The 19,648-nt window shown below is 36.2% G+C and overlaps 2 protein-coding genes across 2 annotated transcripts; both read right to left on the reverse strand.

Moving 5' to 3' along the window:
* Nucleotides 1-22: 22 nt before the first annotated feature.
* LOC112797386 (ribosomal RNA small subunit methyltransferase, chloroplastic) lies at nucleotides 23-3,847 on the reverse strand. Its single transcript, XM_025840294.3, has 10 exons — nucleotides 3,377-3,847; nucleotides 2,928-3,077; nucleotides 2,621-2,677; nucleotides 1,983-2,081; nucleotides 1,661-1,756; nucleotides 1,380-1,464; nucleotides 1,122-1,174; nucleotides 911-994; nucleotides 569-679; nucleotides 23-438 (listed from the first exon to the last, which is right to left on the reverse strand). Exons 1-10 carry the CDS (start codon nucleotides 3,584-3,586, stop codon nucleotides 373-375), a joined length of 1,011 nt encoding a protein of 336 aa, XP_025696079.1. The 5' UTR covers nucleotides 3,587-3,847; the 3' UTR covers nucleotides 23-372.
* Nucleotides 3,848-3,951: 104 nt separating this feature from the next.
* LOC112797385 (flap endonuclease GEN-like 1) lies at nucleotides 3,952-7,877 on the reverse strand. Its single transcript, XM_025840293.3, has 8 exons — nucleotides 7,493-7,877; nucleotides 6,785-6,961; nucleotides 6,434-6,604; nucleotides 6,115-6,296; nucleotides 5,573-5,813; nucleotides 5,350-5,485; nucleotides 4,762-5,228; nucleotides 3,952-4,441 (listed from the first exon to the last, which is right to left on the reverse strand). Exons 1-8 carry the CDS (start codon nucleotides 7,688-7,690, stop codon nucleotides 4,181-4,183), a joined length of 1,833 nt encoding a protein of 610 aa, XP_025696078.1. The 5' UTR covers nucleotides 7,691-7,877; the 3' UTR covers nucleotides 3,952-4,180.
* Nucleotides 7,878-19,648: the final 11,771 nt, after the last annotated feature.

Below are 19,648 nucleotides of genomic sequence, written 5' to 3' on the forward strand. Positions count from 1 at the left end.
AATGAGGTCTAAAATTGAAGAATTTTCAGAAACACTTATTTACATTCTGGTGTGATTCGGTCGAACTACATTGTTTTTCATAGCAGTCCAACTTATAAAAACCATACATCACACAAGGGAATACAGTTCTAATTATATTTCTGATTGGACATTGGGGTTTGAATCTGCAATTAAGAACGTGCCCTGAAATATCAGTAGAAGACTTCTGATAATATAATGTATCCTCAAGCTGAAATGCCATATCTCTTCATCAAAGTTTGGTTCTTTTCTTGGATCATATATTTGCGGCCACAAGGAGCCTTATAAATGGGCAAACCTGAACCTTGTTCCTATGTGAATTGCTCTTCAAAAGTTCAGCATCAATGCAGATTGCTACTCTTTGACAATCAAGTTATGCAACTTTACAAAATCATCCAATGTTAGTTCTTCTGGTCTTGACTGTGGCCATTGAAAGCATAGATAGGTTAGCATAGTAATCCTTGAGAAACACAATATGAAAGAGGGGAAAAGAAGAGAGAGAAGAGGGGGGGGGGGGGTAGAGATTGCAGCATGTGATGTGAACACTTACTGTTGGTAGGAGACTAATGCTTCTTAAGGCTTCTTCAATCTCAACGGATGTGCATATGTGCTGAAGTGACTTGCGCAACATCTTACGCTTCTCATTGAAAGCTGAATTGACCTACAATTATATATAAGAACCAACGTGTCATTGAAATAATGGTGAAAGATATCACATTACTTTTGCTTTATGAGTTAATACATGGTGGCTCAAATTAATGAACATTATATATTTACATATAATGCAACTCGGTCATATCTATGTACTAAGACTTTAATAAAATTATAGGTGCAGTTTCTTGGAAATTCAATTCATGATGTTATATGCTGGAATGCTGGATAAAAGGGTTACCATTGAGAAGAAGCTTTTCCGGGAAGAAACTTCTGGGTAGTCTTTTGGCTGCTTCAGCTTGAACGAGACAACAGCTGCATCTACCTATACATAATGAAAACCAAGCTGTTTGATTTCTCATCCTACTCGCAAATTCTTTTATGTAGTATTGTAATCTAATGCCAGAATCAACATCATACTCATGCAGACACATTTGGATAAGATTACTTACATTAGGCTGAGGAAAAAAATTTGTCCTTGGGACCTTAAATTTGTACTCAGGATCTGCAAAGGAATAACCAAATTTTCGTGGGTGGATAGCGAAATTTTCAGTTCCTATTTTGATGTGCAACCAATTTCCCATGAAACCATTTGCACAGAAGTTAAATCCAATAATCCTTTTCAAGAACTTATTTGATTTATTGCTCCATGTATCATAACTGATCCGTGTTCTAAAGAGAATACTACAAATCATTCAGAGCAGAAGTACCTGAGTAGAAGTTAACAAATATATTGATGGGACGATACTCGGAAGTCCTGAGTGATGATTCTGCCAACCGCAAGGCAGTCTCATCCTGCATTGAATTGGTGACTGTTTAGTTAATAATGGTTGATACTTGTTACATTTAAGTTTCATGATCATAGGTTGATTGAACCTCTGCATTTTTTAAATTGGTGTACAACTTGAACAAATAAACCAATAGAATTAAGCAAACATAAAAGACAGGAAATGATATGCACATACACTAGACTAGAGCTTTCAATTCTAACCTGAAGCAATAGAACCACTTCTGAGAAAATGTCACCCATCGGAAGTAGCAGTTTGATCACATCTGTACTGATATTAAAAGGAATGTTGGCAACCACCTGCAACCAAAAATAACCACAATAAGATCAATTTAGGATCTTCCTTTTTTGTGCTATTTAGGATAATAATTTGTAAAGGTTAAGTTTCAACTAATTTGAACCTTGAGGAAATGCATTACCAATTCTTTCTATGCTTTTACATTCGAAAATGAAATGAATCGGATAAAGTATCACATTACATAAAAACGAAAATATGTTTGCTAGTTTGGAAGTTGAATGTTCTCACTTTTGCTTTTTTAGTTTCAGGATCCATTTCTGTTATACTTTCAAACAAAGATGACACATGGGAGCGCACATGACATTTGACAATATCCTCAGTCAAAACCTGCAGATATTTGATCATAAGGTTAACATTAGTAATAATTTCTACAGCAAAACAATTCTAAGTATCATAATTTTAGCATGAAACATAGCCAATGGAAGAGGAACATAGGCATTAATGAACAGACCGAAGTGACAAATGAGCTAAAATATATCAAGAATTATGGATAACTTACAGGTGTAGCATGAGATAACTTCCAAATACAATAAGAAGAAATTGATGAAAAGAAGAAACCAAGTGAAATAACTCTTTCTTACCCTTTATTAATACATATGACCGATGCTGAAGATTTTCAGTAGGAAACTTGTAATAGTATTGGCTTATATATCAAAAGGAAATTCACCAAGATCTTCAAAAACTTGCCAAGCTAGCTTAATTTTCCAATTCAGTTTATTTAAAAACAGCCTAATTGCTTTCACTTGGCTGATTGGATGGTTCATACAAGATAGTAAACTGAATTCTATCTCAGTATTCCAGAAACCTATATGCATCTCATCAAAAATGGTTTGTAAAATAAAGTTTCAATCCACCATGAGTTGTACCTTCAGCTTTCCTGTGCTCGAAAATCTTTCGCTCACAAGGGTGGCCATGTGTTTGTCCTGAATCCGATAGATAAGCATATATGTGAATTGAAGTGAAGAGGGCAATGAAAAATTCTCACTTCAACATAAAACTAGTATAACAGAGAGAAATAAACTCATACTTTCATTCATTCACATACTAAACAGGTATAACTGATTTTCTCTACGTAGATAAACTGCACAGAATTCAACAAGAGAGTGGAGACATAAGGATCTGATCATATGCATTTTCGTATTAAGATCAGTTCAACGACGAAAACCAGCTAACCTTCTCAACTGCAAGAACGAATGCACCAGAATTTAACAGAACATTGGTCAAGGAACCGGTTCCAGGACCAATTTCTAGCACAACATCACCTTCTCCAACACCAGCTGCAGCAGCAAGATGATCGTTGATCTCGGAGTTCAACATATAATGCTGCCAGCAACACCAACACCCAAATAACCAGAATTAAATAAACAAACTCATGTCACACCAAGCTTTCTATTATGAATTCCCCCAAAATCACTTCCAACAACAAACAATTATAAAAAAAAAGGGATTTTAGTGAGATAAAACACTAAATCTAGTTCACACCAAAGCACCCACCACATGTTCGACAAAACGCCCCAATGAAACTAACCGAAAAAAAGCACTTCCAAATAAAACAAAGTACGGATTTCGGTGTTCAACAACACAATTAAGTTCCTTAAATTTTCTCGGAAAATGAGGTGAACCTGGCCAAGAGATTTTCTGGGGAACCTGCCTTTGGAGTTGAGAGCTCTGAGAGTGGAATGGTAGTCGTCAGTGGCTGGCCTCGCAGCTTTGCTGCCTTTTCCGGCACAAGCAATGCGCAGCGTTCGGCGCCGTATGCCGGCTTTGCTAACTTGCTCCGGATGAGGAATTGGCGGGAGCGTTTGAAGATAGGAAAGCGATGAAGGAAGCATGTTTTCTTTACGTTGTTCGTTATTCGTTATTAGATTTTTATTTTATCCTTTTTTAATTATGATTTCATCAAATCATATATTCATATCTGAATAAGTAAATGGAATTCAAATTGAACCATGACAAGTAGGGATATCAGATAATCCGCACAATTTCTCAATATAAAAGTTAATAAAAAAAATTTAAGAGGTTATAAGAATAGAGCGAATTATAGTGCACATTTTTATTTTTATTTATTTTTATAAAAACAGACCAAGATAGTTGTTAACTTATTTTAATAAAACAGTAGTTGTACAATTATATTGAAAAGCAAAACAATACCTTCACAAAGGTCATTCAATTTTAAGAACCAAGAGAACCAGAGAAGTAGTGGTAACAAATTAAACTATTGAAGAATCGGATAAAAGAGATTACTAATAAATAAGAACTAACGAGTTGAAAGAGAAGACAGACAGAAACAGATACCAACATATCTATACTCACTATAAAAAAGCTTAGCTATTTATAACAAAATTGTAAGGTACTGAGGTATATATACACATTATTACTGCTTCACCACCCTGCAAAATAGTGCCACAAGAACCAAATATACAACACTAGTCAAATAGAAGGCGGCGCCTCACGGATTTTGAGAGGTTAGAACTTGATTCTTTCCTCTTTCCTTTGGAGGCTACACTATCTTGGCTATCACCAATTTCCTTGGATGAATCGTCTGCTTTCGATTGATCTTTAACTTTTGTTGAAGGGAAGAATTCTGTGATGTTTAGCTGCAACCTCTTTGAGCTTGGTGATGCTGAATTTTCATTTTTATCTGATCTTGAGGATGGGCTCTTTCTTCTTTTCATCTCCTTCAGTTCCTGCAAAATTCGGGCACCAAGGATGATTATACCATCTTTCCTTAACTCTCTTGAAAGACTGATTATCAGGCTTCTTTGAAGTGCAGGTTGCACTTTACTCTCAAAGCACAGCATCAGAACTTTTGATGAAAAATTCAAATGTTTAAGATTATATATGCATGTGTTTGTATCTCATTGAATGTAAAACCATTGTTTTTTTGCCAATGGTTCAGATGCTATACTTTAATCACTAGAGTGCAACTTGAGATTTATATGAGACGAATCCTTGAAAGAAAATGAAAATAGTAAGATAATTAAGCTATATAGGAAATGGTAAACACCTGTTCGTGCCAAAACCTTTTTACTTCTTTTGGAAAAGCAGCTACGACAAGGTCCATATTTTCATCTGTCAATAGAAAACTAGATCCCTCATCCATGAGAACCTCGGGAACATCACAATCATCTAGTAAATCCTGTGTTTCATCCAGCTCTCTAGTACCTTGTTGTGGCGTGTCAGGTACATTCGATGGAATTCTATAGGCAACGTTGTTGAATGCTCGTTTCCACTTGACCACATAAAACTGATATCCATATCTCGTCTTCACACGTTCCAAGGAATCAAACTCATACTGTCCAAATAACAAATCTTCTGCTGTAGTAGTAGTGATATCTCTCAAGAAGATGGTGGACATAACAGGAAAGATCAGCCGCCGAACGTAGGATGGATCCCAGTTCTGATGGAAGTTTAAGAAATCAATCAGCATCTCAATATTAGGTTTTTCCCAACACATGCAAGGGCCATCCTTTTCTGAAAAAGTATACACTTGCAGAATGAGTGACAGATAGATACAATGGCCCATATAAACTACCCCAACAGCAAAACCATATACAAAAAATGTCATTGTTAACATCAATCTTGTTCAACATACCGGAGAAGTAACCATTGTCTTTATGTAAATACATATCAATGATTTCATCCTTTGGGAAATCTGGTTCATTTGCAATCTTGTCGCAAACTTTTGTGTGCCAAATTTCTAGCCTTTTCTGCTCCTTATGTTTCCTGGTCTGCAATCCAAACCAATATCATTTAAGTGAAATTGAAATTTAGAATATGTTAAGTTGTATAATAAAATATTAACTGCAAGGTCATACCATATCACAGGAGAAGCAATCACATTTGAAACCCTCCGGTTTTCTCAGGCAACCTTCTTCGTCATTAGTGAGACAATATTCACAGGAAAACTTCGTGTGATCCCTTTTGCTGCCAGGATGCCCACAGAATGAGCAGTGGGGTTGTTTTTTATTCGGGGAGTTCTCGTCCGTATCCATATAGTCCCCAGATTTAATGCTTATGGGAACTTGAGAAGTGTTTCCTTTGCCTATCTCATGTAATCTGCATTGAGTATCAGTGTCATTCCAGAAAATCCAACATTTCCTTCCTAAACATAATAGCTATAATAATAATCACCGATTTATTGAAGAATATGAAGCTTCCTCTGCAGAGATAGATACCTCCTAAAGTGTTTTTATCAAGGTCTAAAACAAACATCCTACGTGCGAAAAATCTCATAACGAGGAATTTCTTGAAATTCAAAACAGCAGAGGTTTTGTAATTTCTCCAATCTCAAGGGATATTCATAATCTTATTTACAAATTTCAGAGCACAAAAAGTTTTACGAATTGAAGGATTTTACCTATTTAATATATCATCTTCACTAAAAGCTCGAACAAACTGAAGAGCAGTATCAAGTCCGATCCCTCGCACACCATTCATATCATGATCATTTCCAACCAGAAGAGCAAGTGCTATTAAGTGTTTCCTCTTCAACCCAAGGCCAGCTTCAATATCAGACATATTGTAGCTCTCAAATGGTTCCTGCATCCAAGGAATTTCAATTTGCTTTTTATAGAAAAACAAGACAAATATCAAATGAGCTTCCAACAACCTTTTGTATGGGGTGAAGGGAAGGGTTGGTGTGAAATATAAAAAAATACAGGCAAGTACCCACTTACTTTGGAATTGGGGCGAAAACATTTTACTATACATTTGGCCCCAAAGAGAAATGCATCACTGTCAACTGTGATGCAAGCATCTACATGACCTTCACAATTTAATTGGGCGCAAAGTGCTTCGGCCTCTCCTTTAGCCTTTAATACAGGCATTCCAAGTAGCTCAACAAGTTCCTATCACCAAACAATATGTAAACACTAGAGAAGGCCATTTGAAAGAAAAAGAGTAGAAATCCTAATATAAGAAATAGATAGGCAAAATTTGTGTATGAAAGCTAAATGGCAATTGCCAAAACAATCTGCAAAATAGTTTCAAGTTGATTGAAACCATCAAAACAAAAATGATTATCGCACCACACATTCTTGAACACATTTTGTAAAAGCACTGTTCCTTTCAGCTGAGACACCTCCTTCAGGCACCGGCAAGCTAGTTAATTCAATGCCAGAAGACCGGAAAAATCTTGCAATCCGTGCCTCTGATTTCAACGGCGATGGAGTTCCATCAACAACAAACACTGGAAATGCTCCAAACTGCATAGGTCACAATGTTATCATCACAATCACTTCCATGCCATGTTTCACAATTCCATAAAACACCATACACAAAAGAACAAAACAAACAATAATTTTAACTTTGACAGATTGCAATCAATCAACTACTCCAACGAGTAATTCAAGTTTAAACTTTAAACTAAGCCAAAATTAGTATGACGCAGAAATACCATATACTAATCAAGAAGCAAAATGGTAAACAACACATTTCATTTCATAACATCAATTTGACCAAACTAACCAATTAATCTCATTTTGTTTCTAATTCAATCAAAAGAATTCCCCTTCGCAAAATTACTTGACTTTCACACAAATCACATGCAAACCTAGACCATGTAAGAGAATAACAACACACTTCATCACTCATTCCTCTAAACTAATCAATTAAAAAATAATATTTTTCCCTTCACTTATTCAACCAAATCACACACAACAAAACAACTAAAATGACATCATATTCAGCACTACCAAGCTATAAAAAAAAGGGTTATAATGGGGGAAGAAATGGACCTTGGAGAAGAGATTGATGGTGCGGAAGAAGGTGAGTCTGAGGTGGGGTTTGCGAACATGATGAGACTTTAAGGCAGTCTCGTGGGCCACAATCCAGTAAGAGAGGTCCACAGCCACTCGCTTGTTCCTCAAGAAATCAAACCCTTCGCTCCGTGCATAGGGCTTTAGTAGCTCCCAGAAATTGCCACCAACGCCCATTCTTTTCTACTCAATTGCACAAATGGGTGTCCCAAAGCATCGTCAAAATTCAATTTTGCATTCTTCTGAAACACTCAGTGAACGAGTTCTTGTGTGTGTGTTAGGTTTTCCTCTTTGGAGTTGGAAGAAGAACAGACGAAAAGGGTGCGTCTGCTCTCTGTTGCTTTCGTTCTTTCTTTTTTTTTTTAATTTATTTTTTTGGAGCATGAAATATAGCCGTTGGAAGTTGTGCGTTATTTTTATTTTTTTAAATTGTAAGAATTTTCTTTGTTGGGCTCAACATTTGGGACCAAAAACTCACAAACTGCGGCTTGAAGATTAACCCAAAAAAAGGGAAACCAACAAAAAAAAATAAATATCATCAGATTCACCACATATCTATGCTTCTTTGCCTCGCCTCATTCTTGTGACCCTAGTGCACTCACTTACTCATGCAATTCAACGCCAATTGATCCCATTGCTTATTAAACTTAAATTGCTTATCACCTCTCAACTCATCTCATACGTTTTGGAGAAGATCTTTCATGCATGCTGTTCTATTTCGCAAAACAATAAAATTTTAACTCCAAGCCATGATCTAACTAAGTCCAATCAAGTATTTTAAATTCACACATGTCTGCTGTTATCGTCGTCACTAACACCACTATTTTATCCTTCTTTTTTTTTTATTTGAATTTTTTTTCTTTTTCTTTTTTCTTCTCCTCTTCATTATCATCATCATGATTATCATTGTTATCGTTATCATCATCTTCTTCTTATACATATCGTCATTATCGTTATCGTCGTTATTGTAATTGTTATTGTTAAATTTTTGCCATGTTGATGATATTGTCTGATCCAAAATTAATTTTGGATGTATTTTTGTTCACGATTCAGTGTTGTTTGTGTGCTTATTTTCAAATTGAGTTTTTGTGTAATTTCGGTTCATTTTTGAGTTAATTATGTCGCAATCCATTATGTAATTTCGGTTCATTTCTGAGTTAATTGTGTCGCAATTATTATATAATTTCAATTCATTTCGGAGTGAATTAAGGTGCATTTCTACTCGTTGTCTTGTACCATTCAAAACTCTTTCTTCTCTTCCTCCTCATCTTCAACTACTTTTTCATCTTTTTCTTCTTCATCTTCTCCTTTTTTTTCATTTTCTTATAATTATTCTTGTTTCACTCTCTTGAGAGGAATAAAACTAAGAAAAAGAGAAGAAACTATCAAACAAAAAAGAAGAAGAAACATATTAATGACGTTGTTTGATCCAAAATTAATTTTGGATGTATTTTTGTTCATGATACAGTCTTGTTTGTATGCTTGTTTTCGAACTGATTGTCGCAATCATTATGTAATTTTGGTTCATTTCTGAGTTAATTGTACCACAATTGTTATGTAAATTTTGGTTCATTTATGAGTTAATTGTGTTGCAATCCATTATGTAATTTTGGTTCATTTCTTCTTCATCTTCTTCTACTTATTTTATTTTCTCAAAATTCTTCTTGATTTCTCTTTTGAGAGGAATAAAACTAAGAAAAAAGAAGAAAATATCAAACAAAAAAGAGGAAGAAATATATTGATGACATTGTCTGATCCAAAATTAATTTTGGATGTATTTTTATTCATGATATAGTCTTGTTTGTGTGCTTGTTTTCAAACTGAATTTATGTGTCACAATCATTATGTAATTTCGGTTCATTTCTAAGTTAATTGTGTCGTAATTGTTATGTCATTTTGGTTCATTTCTGAGTTAATTGTGTCCATTATGTAATTTTGATTTATTTCTGAGTGAATTAAGGTGCATTTAGACTCGTCCCGCGCAATTCAAAACTCTTTCTCCTCACCTTCTACTGCAATAACAATAGCAACAAAAGAATGACAATGAGGAGAAAATACGCGAAGGAAGAAGAGGAGGAGAAGGAGGAGGAAGAGGAGGAACGCGAATAAGAAGACGACGATGACGTAAAGCCTCGTGCGTGAACTGATGGGAAGGGAAACGACGGTTTGAAAATTTAGCAAAACAATTTCTTCATCGATAGTATAGTCCAAACCGATAAGTAACACTCACAATCAAAGTTTAATTCAAATAAAAATAATCGAGAGCAATTAAACCTCGAATCGTCTTCCCTAGAAAATAGTGACCACAAGCGCACAATTTTGGTTGTGAAAATCAAGGGAGTTTTCAATAATGAAGCAAACAATTAAAGGAATAAAAGAACAATCAAAATTGCAATTAATAAACTAATAAAGGAATAAAAGAACTATCTAGGTAATATGGACAAGTAATGCTTTAAAATGATGAGAATTACGGTTCAAAACATAAATGGAAACCTTGACTTGGGATGAGTTATAGAATCCCTTCCTTGCCATAACCACAACTATGATAATTATGATGGATTAATCTCTCCTAGTCAACCCTTAACATCAAAGAGTAAGTCAAGTGAGCATAATTATTATTAATCCATAAATCCTAGCTAACTTACTAATTACCTTAGTAAAAAGCTAACGTTAGTGGAAATAATAACAACTAACAACCCAAGAATTATCACTGAATGTCGGACATTATGACTCTAGTATTTCTTAAACTCATTTTCCAAGCCATTGAGTAAAAATCTGCCTCATATTTAAAATTGATATTTCATCAAACACATGGTAGGTATATTCACAAAACATGGCAAAATTGAAAAAATGCTTAAAACTATGAGCAATAAATGATCAAAATTAATAAGAGTAACTCAAACAAACATATAATAACCAACAATCATCAAATTCACCAACTAAAAATCAAAATTGCAAAAGCATAAATGTATTGATAAAGGAGAACTAAAATGTAAGAAAGTGTAGAACAAGTAATGCAATAAAAGAGAAAATTAAGAAAATACTTACAACGAAAATAGCTAGAATCCAATATCAAAATTGGAAAACGAAAACTTGTAATATAAAATCTAACTAAATCCTAAGAAAAATTGAGAGAAAACCTAAGTTAAACTACCCTAAAACTACCTAAAAATATGCCTAAGTGTGTTGTGTAGTGTATGGTCTCTTATATGGTTGCTAGCCCTTCCTTATATGCTTCAGCAACTTCAGAAACGGGTCAAAAAGTCTCCCAAAAGACGAGTCACGTGACTTTTTAATGAAGTCACGCGCTGGGACTTGTGCATACGCACAAGTGTGTGCGTACACACACTTGCTGAATATTCCACTTGTGTGTACGCACAGAAAGTTGTGCGTACGCACATTTGGCTGTGTGCTCCTCCTTTGTTTTCTTCATGTTTTCTCCCAATTGCATTCTTCTCTTCCACTTTTATCAAGCCATTCCGACCTATTACACCTGAAACCACTCATAAAAAATATCAAGGCATCGAATGGAATGAAAGTGGAATAAAATTGATTAAATTAAGCGCAAAATAGTATGTTTTCAAGATTAGGCATAATTTAGAGAGAAAACACAAAAATATGCTATTTAGGTGAATAAATGTGGGCTTAATTCTATGTTTTCATCTTTTGTTGGTTTTATTTGTTGCCTTTAATTTATTTTTTAAATAAGAATGTTTACATTGCATAGTTTTGATCTTATGTTATTGTACTATTTTAGTCTTACTAGAGAGGATGTTCTTAAGAATATCAGAAATCTACCAAGATGAATTTTTGCTTACACCATCTCACATACTAAAGCATTTTTCATGTTGAAAATTTTTAGGTTTACCTCTCAATCTTGCAATTGGAGTTTCGAAGGTCGGAAATATATTTATTAAATGTTTAACTTATATATTAATTAGAGCAAGTAAATATTCTTACCTTGTGTCATTTATATTATCTATTTGATAATATCTTTAATACTGATTTTAAATCTGATTATCTATCAGGAAAAATATAGTAAACTATTTTCAGAACAAAAAAAAAATTATTCGGAGACCCTAGGAGCATTTCACAATTCCTCTCCCAGCCGATGCACTAACGCACAAAGTCCTCTTAGAAAGAAAGTTTTAATTTTAAAAGTTTAGTAATTAATTAAAATAATTACTCATAATTTTATGGAGTATTTGTCAATTATATTTTGTAAATAAATAAAAATGATTAGTACTTTTAAAACAAGTGGCTTTGAAGGGTATTCAAGGTGAAACATCGAAAGTCTTTCCGGCAAAAAGGTAGAGTTTATAAGATGAGAGACCTATTTACTTAACACCTTATAGTTTTGAGTTGGATGTGGTGTCTTCTCATTTTATGTTCTCTCATTGGATTCCTTCCCAAAATCTCCCTGGTGGTCGATAACGCCTCGATGGTGGCCCAACAAGTGATATCAGAGCCGATGGTGGCCAACAAGGGGTATCAAAACAGATAGTGACCCAACAAGTGGTATCAGAGCCGATGGTGACCCAACAAGTGGTATCAGAGATGATGGTTAATCAGTCTGGCAGTTTTGAAGGGTATTCAACAAGTGATATCAGAGCCGATGGTGGCCCAACAAGTGGTATCAGAGCCAATGGTAATCTACCAAGTGGTATCAAAGATGATGGTTAACCGGTCTGGCGGTTTTGAAAGGTATTCAAGGTGAAGCATCGAAAGTTAGTTACGATCTGAAGTTACGATACCTTCTTCTTTTACCAGTTACGATACCTTCTTCTTTTACCTAGTTCGAAAGCTCTCTTACCTCGTAATGTCCTACTTGAAAGCTATCTCATGGTCATGAGTTCACCGCCACAATTGGAATCGGGCTTAACATCCGCGCTAGGGGTGTGCACGGCCCGGTCCGGCCCGAGACCCGGCCCGGACCCAATGAAATTTGGGTCATAAAGACCCGGACCCGAAGAGACCTGGGGTTGACCCGGGAGGAAACAATGAAACCTTGAAGCTTAGTGAAACCGGGACCGGGCCATGGCTCAGGTCACCTAGACCCGGCCCGGCGGCCCGGTAACTCAATGTCTCAATAGTATTGCACTTATACAATTTGAATCAGGGGGAAAAGGGGCTAGGGCATTCATATTTCATGCATTCAGATCTCAGAAATTCAGCCTCACTCCCTCAGCCATTCAACCTCACTCGCCCAGTCCTGAGTCCCCACTCCCCACAACCCCAGTTCGGCAGTCTCCACTCCGCCACTTCCCACGGCCGACGCTGACCCAGTAACCCCCGACCTCATCCTCTCTCCCCACGACCCACTCTCAGTCTCCCAGCAAGCAGCCACAGACGATGCACTTCCAGCAGCAGCAAGCACACATCACGCAGGCGCTCACGACTCCGTCGTCATCTTCCTAGCAAGCACGCAGCAGGCAGTCTCACCCCACTACCCCAGTCTTGAGTCTCTGGCAAAGCCGTTCGTTCGACTGACGACGGTGCTGCGCTGCTTCTCGTGACGTGTCGCATCTGTGCTTGTCCCGGTCGTCTTCTTCCCTGCTTCTCTGCTAGTCCTTTTCCTTCTGCTCTGCTCTCTTATCCGGTCTTCTTCTCATGTAAACAATTTGATGAGTTTGGAAAAATCTAAATTAACATTTGTGATGACTAAACATTATTAATTTAATTAATTGCAAAAATATTAATTCATATATGGTGATCAAGTTAATTTTTGCTATGCAGATTTAGCACTGGGCCGAAAATAAAAGAAAATATTGCAAGCCCAAATGCTTTATAAAAACCTTCAATATTGATGCAAAAGTGCTCTGATTATTGGAGCTGAATTATTTTTATTGGGCCAAAATGAATCTCATTGCTCCAAAGCCCAACTTTGATATATGCTAAGTGATCCAATGCTTGATCCAAAAATCCATCAGGAAAACAAACGTTATCATTTGCCTTGTGCCTTCCAACGGATTCTATTTCTCATTAAGGATAGATTTCAAAATTTAACTTGGTAGCATTGGAAACATAAATGAGAGAGAGAATATGAGTGACATGATTGATGTGTTTAACGCTACACGCCACTCTAGCAAGGGAAGTAAAAGTAACTCATTTTAATCAATTTTTTCTAACACACTTGATTGCTTTTCTTCATACTTTCTTCTCTCTCATCTCTTTCCTTCTCTTCTTCGGTTATTACACAGCAAACCATGGAAGTAAAACTTAGCCACCGAAATGAAGGAAGAGCACGCTATAAGACCATCTCAATGATGGCAAGAAAAAGAAAACAAAAAGTATGCTGTGGCTAAGATTCTTATCACTTGTGGAAAGATTTTGTGATGGGATCTTAGCTTTTCCATACCAAAAATGGTTGAAGAAGATTTTGGCCAGCAAGGTGAAGATTCTTGGAGGCATGGCTTGTCTCTGATTCTGCTCAACCACCACAGAAGGTAGCTAGGGTGGCTACGTGATGGAAGAGGGAGAGATTGGAGCAGATGAAGCCATCATCATCATGAAGCATCAAGGGCCAGAAATCCATCTTGGAGAGCAAGCCAAGGATGGAGCACTCGTATTGATGAAGTCTGATGACCAAGGAAGAACTAGAGGTATTTGCATGTTGGGTTTTGCATGAGTTACCTCTTCTCTCTCTCTGGCCGAATTGGTTATGGGTGAAGAAAAAGAAGTTAAGCTTGGTTTTTATTTCAACTGTGAAGGCTTCTCCTCTCTATAAAAGGGGTGAACAGTCATGGTTTGATTCAAGGAGTTAGAAGTAAGCAGTGAGAGTGCAAGGCACAGAAGTCTCACAACTACCTAAACTTACAGATTTTCTTCTCTTTCAATGTATTCTGTTTTGTATTTTTCTATTTAATTTTGTCATGTCTTGAGTCTTATGAAAAAAGGCAAACAGTGAGGTTTGTATGAAAAAGTCATAGAGCGAAAAAAGGCAGAGAGTGCAAAATTGAAAGAAAAAGCCATAGATGTCCTTAGAGTTCTTTTGTTCATCTATGTTGTGTTTCATGATTCTGTGGGAATTCCCTTGTAAGTTGGGTTAGCACTTTACAGTTTGTAATCAGGAAGATTATAGTGAAATTCCATCATTGTTGTGATGGAGACTGGATGTAGGCTGCAGTGTACTTAGCAGCTGAACCAGGATATATCTGGGTATAACTTTCTCTCTCTTCTACTCCATTTCTGTTTCTACTGCACAGGAGCTAAAACCAAAAAATGTCTCGTGCCAAGTGACGAGACAAAAATAAACGTCTCGTGACTAGGGACGAGACAAAAATAAAAAGTCTCCTCAAAGACCAGAAAGTGTAATTGATAAAAAAAAGGGCCTAATATTCAACCCCCTTCTCTTAGCCACTGAAAACCATCAATTGGTATCAGAGTTTGGTCTCAAAGAGATCAAGCTTTGCAGCTTGGAGAAAAGATCCACATGGCAGAAAGCAATAGCTCAAATCTGGTGTCCTACAATCTTACAGAAGGACAGTCAAGCAACAGACCGCCTCTTTTCAATGGGAAAAACTATACCTATTTGAAGGAGAGAATGAAGATCTTTGTGCAAGCAGTAGACTACAGGCTTTAGAAGATCATCCTAGAAGGTCCTCAATTTCCAACCAATACAAGTGCTGAAGGAGTTGTCACACTTAAACCAGAAGCTAGCTGGACCGAGGAAGATAGAAAGAAGGTTGAGCTAAATGCTAAAGCTGTAAATCTGCTCAACTGTGCTATCAGTTTCGAGGAATACCGACGGGTGTTACAATGCACAACAGCAAAGAAAATCTGGGACAAACTACAAATCACTCATGAGGGAACCACCATTGTAAAGAAGACTCGGATAGACATGTTAAACAGAGAGTATGAAATGTTTGCAATGAAGGAAGGAGAATCCATTGATGAACTGTTCGAACGGTTCAATACCATCATTGTTGGCTTGGATGCTATGGGAATAACACATTCTGATTCTGTGCTTGTGAGAAGAGTGCTGAGATGTCTCACTAAAGAGTAGGAAACAAAAGCTTTAATTATTTCTAAGAGCAGTAGCCTTGATGCGATGACATTTGATGATTTGAGAGGAAACCTTCTTGCTTTTGAAAACACTTATTTGAAAAAAGAGTCAAAAAAGAAAGGAATTACTTTTTCTTTTGTAACTAACCCCCTGGATGATGAATCCAGTGATAACTTCTCTGAAAATAAATTTGTGTTGTTTGGCAAAAAATTCAGGAAAATGGTGAAGTTCAAAGGCAAAGGCGGCAGCTCAAAGAAAATAAAGAAAGACCTTAGCAAAGTAACTTGTTACAACTGCAAAGAAATGTGGCATTTCAAATCTGATTGTCCCAAGTTAAAGAAGGAGGAGAAGAAAAAAGGGAGGAAGAAGAAGGGTCTGATGGCATCATGGGAAGACTTGGAAAATGACTCAGACAGTGATGAAGAATTTGAGACCAAGTCACAGCCTTGTCTCATGGAAAATCATATAGATCAGGTATTCTTTCAAAACCCTGACATTGAAGACCTTCATCTTATGATAGATCACCTTTCTGAAAAAATAAGATGTTTTCTGCTTGATAATCAAGATTTTGAACAACAAATTATAATTCTTAAAGCTGAAAATAATTTTCTCAAAGAAAAGCTAAGGGAGGCCGAAACTGCTTGTGCTCTTGTGGAAGAAAATAAGCAGTTGAAAGCCCAACTTAGAAGTTACGAAAGTGATCATTCGGTAGTTGCATATGTAAACTATTTCAAGGAAAATGAAGAGTTGCTGAAAAAAGTTAAAAGTCTTGAAAATGACTTAGCCAGGTTTACTCAAAGTTCTGAAAATTTAAATCAAATTTTGGCTAGTCAAAAACCACTCTTTGATAAAGCTGTTTTGGGGTTTTATAAATATGATAAGAAACATTCTTTTAAAAATAGAGCTTCTTCCTCTAATGACACAAGGTTTCAAGATCCCACATACTTTAACAAAACAGCAACTCCAAGGTTTTGTAGGCTATGCAACCGAAATGGTCATTTTCCCGTTCAGTGTTTTTTTAGTGAAAGAATGATTGGAGATAAAGTTTACAAAGTTGTTTTTTATTACAATGATTTGGGACATAAAAGATGGTTTAACGTGAAAGGATCCAAGAAGATTTGGATACCTAAGGTCACTTGAGCTCATTTTGTAGGTATGCCTAGCATCCAAGAGGAAGGAAAATATGTGGTATATAGATAGCGGATGCTCTAGGCATATGACCGGAAAGACAACCTTCTTCATAAAGCTTGATGAATATGATGGAGTACTTGTCACGTTCGGTGATAATGGTAAAGGAAAGATAGTGGCCGTTGGAAAAGTTGGTAAAAGCTTTTCATCTTGTATAAATGATGTTCTTCTTGTAAATGGTTTGAAACATAATTTACTTAGTGTAAGCCAATTGTGTGACTTAGGTTTTGAAGTTATTTTTAGAAAGTTTGTGTGTTTGGTTGTTTGTGAAAAAACTGGGGATATTCTTTTTGAAGCTAAAAGATGTAACAATGTGTATGGATTAACTCTTGAGGACTTGAAAGAACAAAATGTAACATGTTTTACTTCTCTTGAATCTGAAAAATGGCTATGGCATAGAAAGTTGGGTCATGCTAGCATGTACCAAATTTCTAAGCTAGTAAAGAAAAATCTGGTTAGAGGAATTCCTAAAATCAAATTTGATAAGGATCTTACTTGTGATGCTTATCAATTAGGCAAACAAGTTAAATCCTCTTTTAAACCAAAAGATGGAATTTCAACCAAAAGGCCATTAAAGATGTTACACATTGATCTTTTTGGTCCAACAAGAACTCAAAGTCTAGGAGGTAAACACTATAGTTTGGTAGTGGTAGATGATTACTCTAGATTTGGTTGGGTACTTTTTCTTGCTCATAAAAATGATGCTTTCCATGCTTTCTCAACTCTTTGCAAGAAAATTCAAAATGAAAAAGATTTAAAAGTGGCCCATTTGAGAAGTGATCACGGAAAAGAATTTGAAAATTAACACTTTGAAAAATTCTGTGATGACTTTGGAATTACCCATAATTTTTCATGTCCTAGAACACCTCAACAAAATGGGGTTGTTGAAAGAAGGAATAGAAGCCTTCAAGAAATGACTAGGACTATGTTATGTGAGAATGATGTTTCTAAATTTCTATGGGCTGAAGCTGTAAATACAGCATGCTATATTTTGAATAGGGCAATAATTAGAAAAGGGTTGAAAAGAACTCCTTATGAGCTATGGAAAGGAACCCCTCCAAATCTTAAGTACTTTCATGTTTTTGGATGCAAATATTTTGTGCTTAACAACAAAGAAAATCTTGGCAAGTTTGATCCAAAATCTTATGAAGGAATGTTTGTTGGATACTCTACCACTAGCAAGGCCTATAGGATTTATCTCAAAGATCATAGAACCATAGAGGAATCCATACATGTTACTTTTTGTGATTCTAATTTAATTCCCAGTACTGTGATAGATAATGATTCAAATTGTGAAGAAGCTGGAACAAGCAAAGAAAATCCCAAGTCTGCCCAAAATGAAGAGTATGCCAGTCCAGTTTTGTCTCGTCAAAATGGAGGAGACATTTCCATTTTGTCTCCTGAGCCAGCAAGAGAAACTGAAACAGTGAGGCCCACAGAAGCTCATCAAAGCTCAACACCTCAAAGGAAGCCTAGAGAATGGAAGTCTATGAGGGGTTATCCTCATGACTTTATCATTGGAGATCCCTCTCAAGGTGTGACAACAAGATCCTCAACCAAAAGACAATCTGAACCAAGCCATCTTGCACTCTTGTCACAAATGGAGCCCAATAATGTCAAACAAGTTCTTGAAGATCCATCATGGGTGAAAGCCATGCAAGAGGAGCTTGCTCAATTTGACAAGAATGAGGTTTGGATACTAGTACCTCATCCAAATGGTAAGAAAGTTACGGGTACTAAGTGGATTCTTAAAAATAAACTTGGTGAGGATGGACAAGTTGTTCGTAACAAGGCTAGATTAGTGGCCCAAGGTTACGATTAAGAAGAGGGTATAGATTTTGATGAGTCTTTTGCTCCGGTGGCTAGAATGGAAGTAATTAGATTGCTTCTTGCCTATGCTGCCTATAAGGGTTTCAAAATGTTTCAAATGGATGTTAAATGTGCTTTCCTTAATGGCTTTATTGATAGAGAAGTGTATGTGGCTCAACCCACCGGTTTCGAACATAAAGATTTTCCAAATCATGTTTTTAAATTATCAAAGGCCCTGTATGGCCTTAGGCAAGCTCCAAGAGCTTGGTATGAAAGGCTTAGTGCCTTCTTATCGGAAAATAAATTTCAAAGGGGTACCACGGACACAACTTTATTCATTAAAGCATCTAATGATGATATACTTCTAGTTCAAGTTTATGTGGATGATATTGTGTTTAGATCGGTCAATGAGTCCTTGTGTGAAGAGTTTGGAAAACTCATGACTAGTGAGTTTGAGATGAGTTTAATGGGAGAGCTAACTTTTTTTCTTGGCCTCCAAATTAAACAAACTCCTAGTGGTACTTTTATTCACCAAGAAAAGTATGCTAAAGAATTAATCAAGAAATTTGGCCTAGAAAATTCCAAACCAATGGGAACTCCAATGCATCCAAACACTAAGCTTGAAAAAGATGATAATGGGAAAGATGTGGATGAAACAAGGTATAGAGGTATGATAGGATCACTCATGTATCTTACATTCTCTAGACCGGACATTGTTCAAAGTGTGGGTATATGCTCAAGGTTTCAATCTCACCCAAAGGAATCCCATCTTTTGGCTGTTAAGCGCATCATTAGATATATTAAGGGAACTAGTGATTATGGCTTATGGTATCCAAAATCTGATGATTTTTGTGCAGTAGGATTTTGTGATGCAGATTATGCGGGAGATAGAGTGGATAGAAGGAGCACCTCCAGCATGTGTTGCTTCCTTGGAAGCTCACTCAACATGTGGTCAAGCAAAAAACAAGCAACAGTAACTTTATCCACAGCTGAAGCTGAATATATATCCGCTTCTGTATGTTGCTCACAATTAATTTGGTTAAAAACACAGTTGGAAGATTACAAATTAAAGATCAATAGTATACCATTGTTTTGTGATAACATGAGTGCTATAAATATTTCAAAAAATCATG

The sequence above is a fragment of the Arachis hypogaea genome, chromosome 4 (assembly GCF_003086295.3).
Source record: "Arachis hypogaea cultivar Tifrunner chromosome 4, arahy.Tifrunner.gnm2.J5K5, whole genome shotgun sequence".
In the NCBI taxonomy this organism is placed as follows: Eukaryota; Viridiplantae; Streptophyta; class Magnoliopsida; order Fabales; family Fabaceae; genus Arachis; species Arachis hypogaea.

What these genes read in the sequence shown, in the direction of transcription:
- LOC112797386 (XM_025840294.3), bottom strand. Translation starts at nt 3,586, where the DNA reads ATGCTTCCTTCATCGCTTTCCTATCTTCAAACGCTCCCGCCAATTCCT. An exon ending in AAGTGGTTCTATTGCTTCAG is followed by an intron (nt 1,465 to 1,660) that starts GTTAGAATTGAA and finishes AATTCAATGCAG; the next exon opens with GATGAGACTGCCTTGCGGTT. An exon ending in GGAAAAGCTTCTTCTCAATG is followed by an intron (nt 680 to 910) that starts GTAACCCTTTTA and finishes ATATAATTGTAG; the next exon opens with GTCAATTCAGCTTTCAATGA.
- LOC112797385 (XM_025840293.3), bottom strand. Translation starts at nt 7,690, where the DNA reads ATGGGCGTTGGTGGCAATTTCTGGGAGCTACTAAAGCCCTATGCACGG. An exon ending in CCATCAATCTCTTCTCCAAG is followed by an intron (nt 6,962 to 7,492) that starts GTCCATTTCTTC and finishes TGACCTATGCAG; the next exon opens with TTTGGAGCATTTCCAGTGTT. An exon ending in ATTGCTTCTCCTGTGATATG is followed by an intron (nt 5,486 to 5,572) that starts GTATGACCTTGC and finishes TTTGGATTGCAG; the next exon opens with ACCAGGAAACATAAGGAGCA.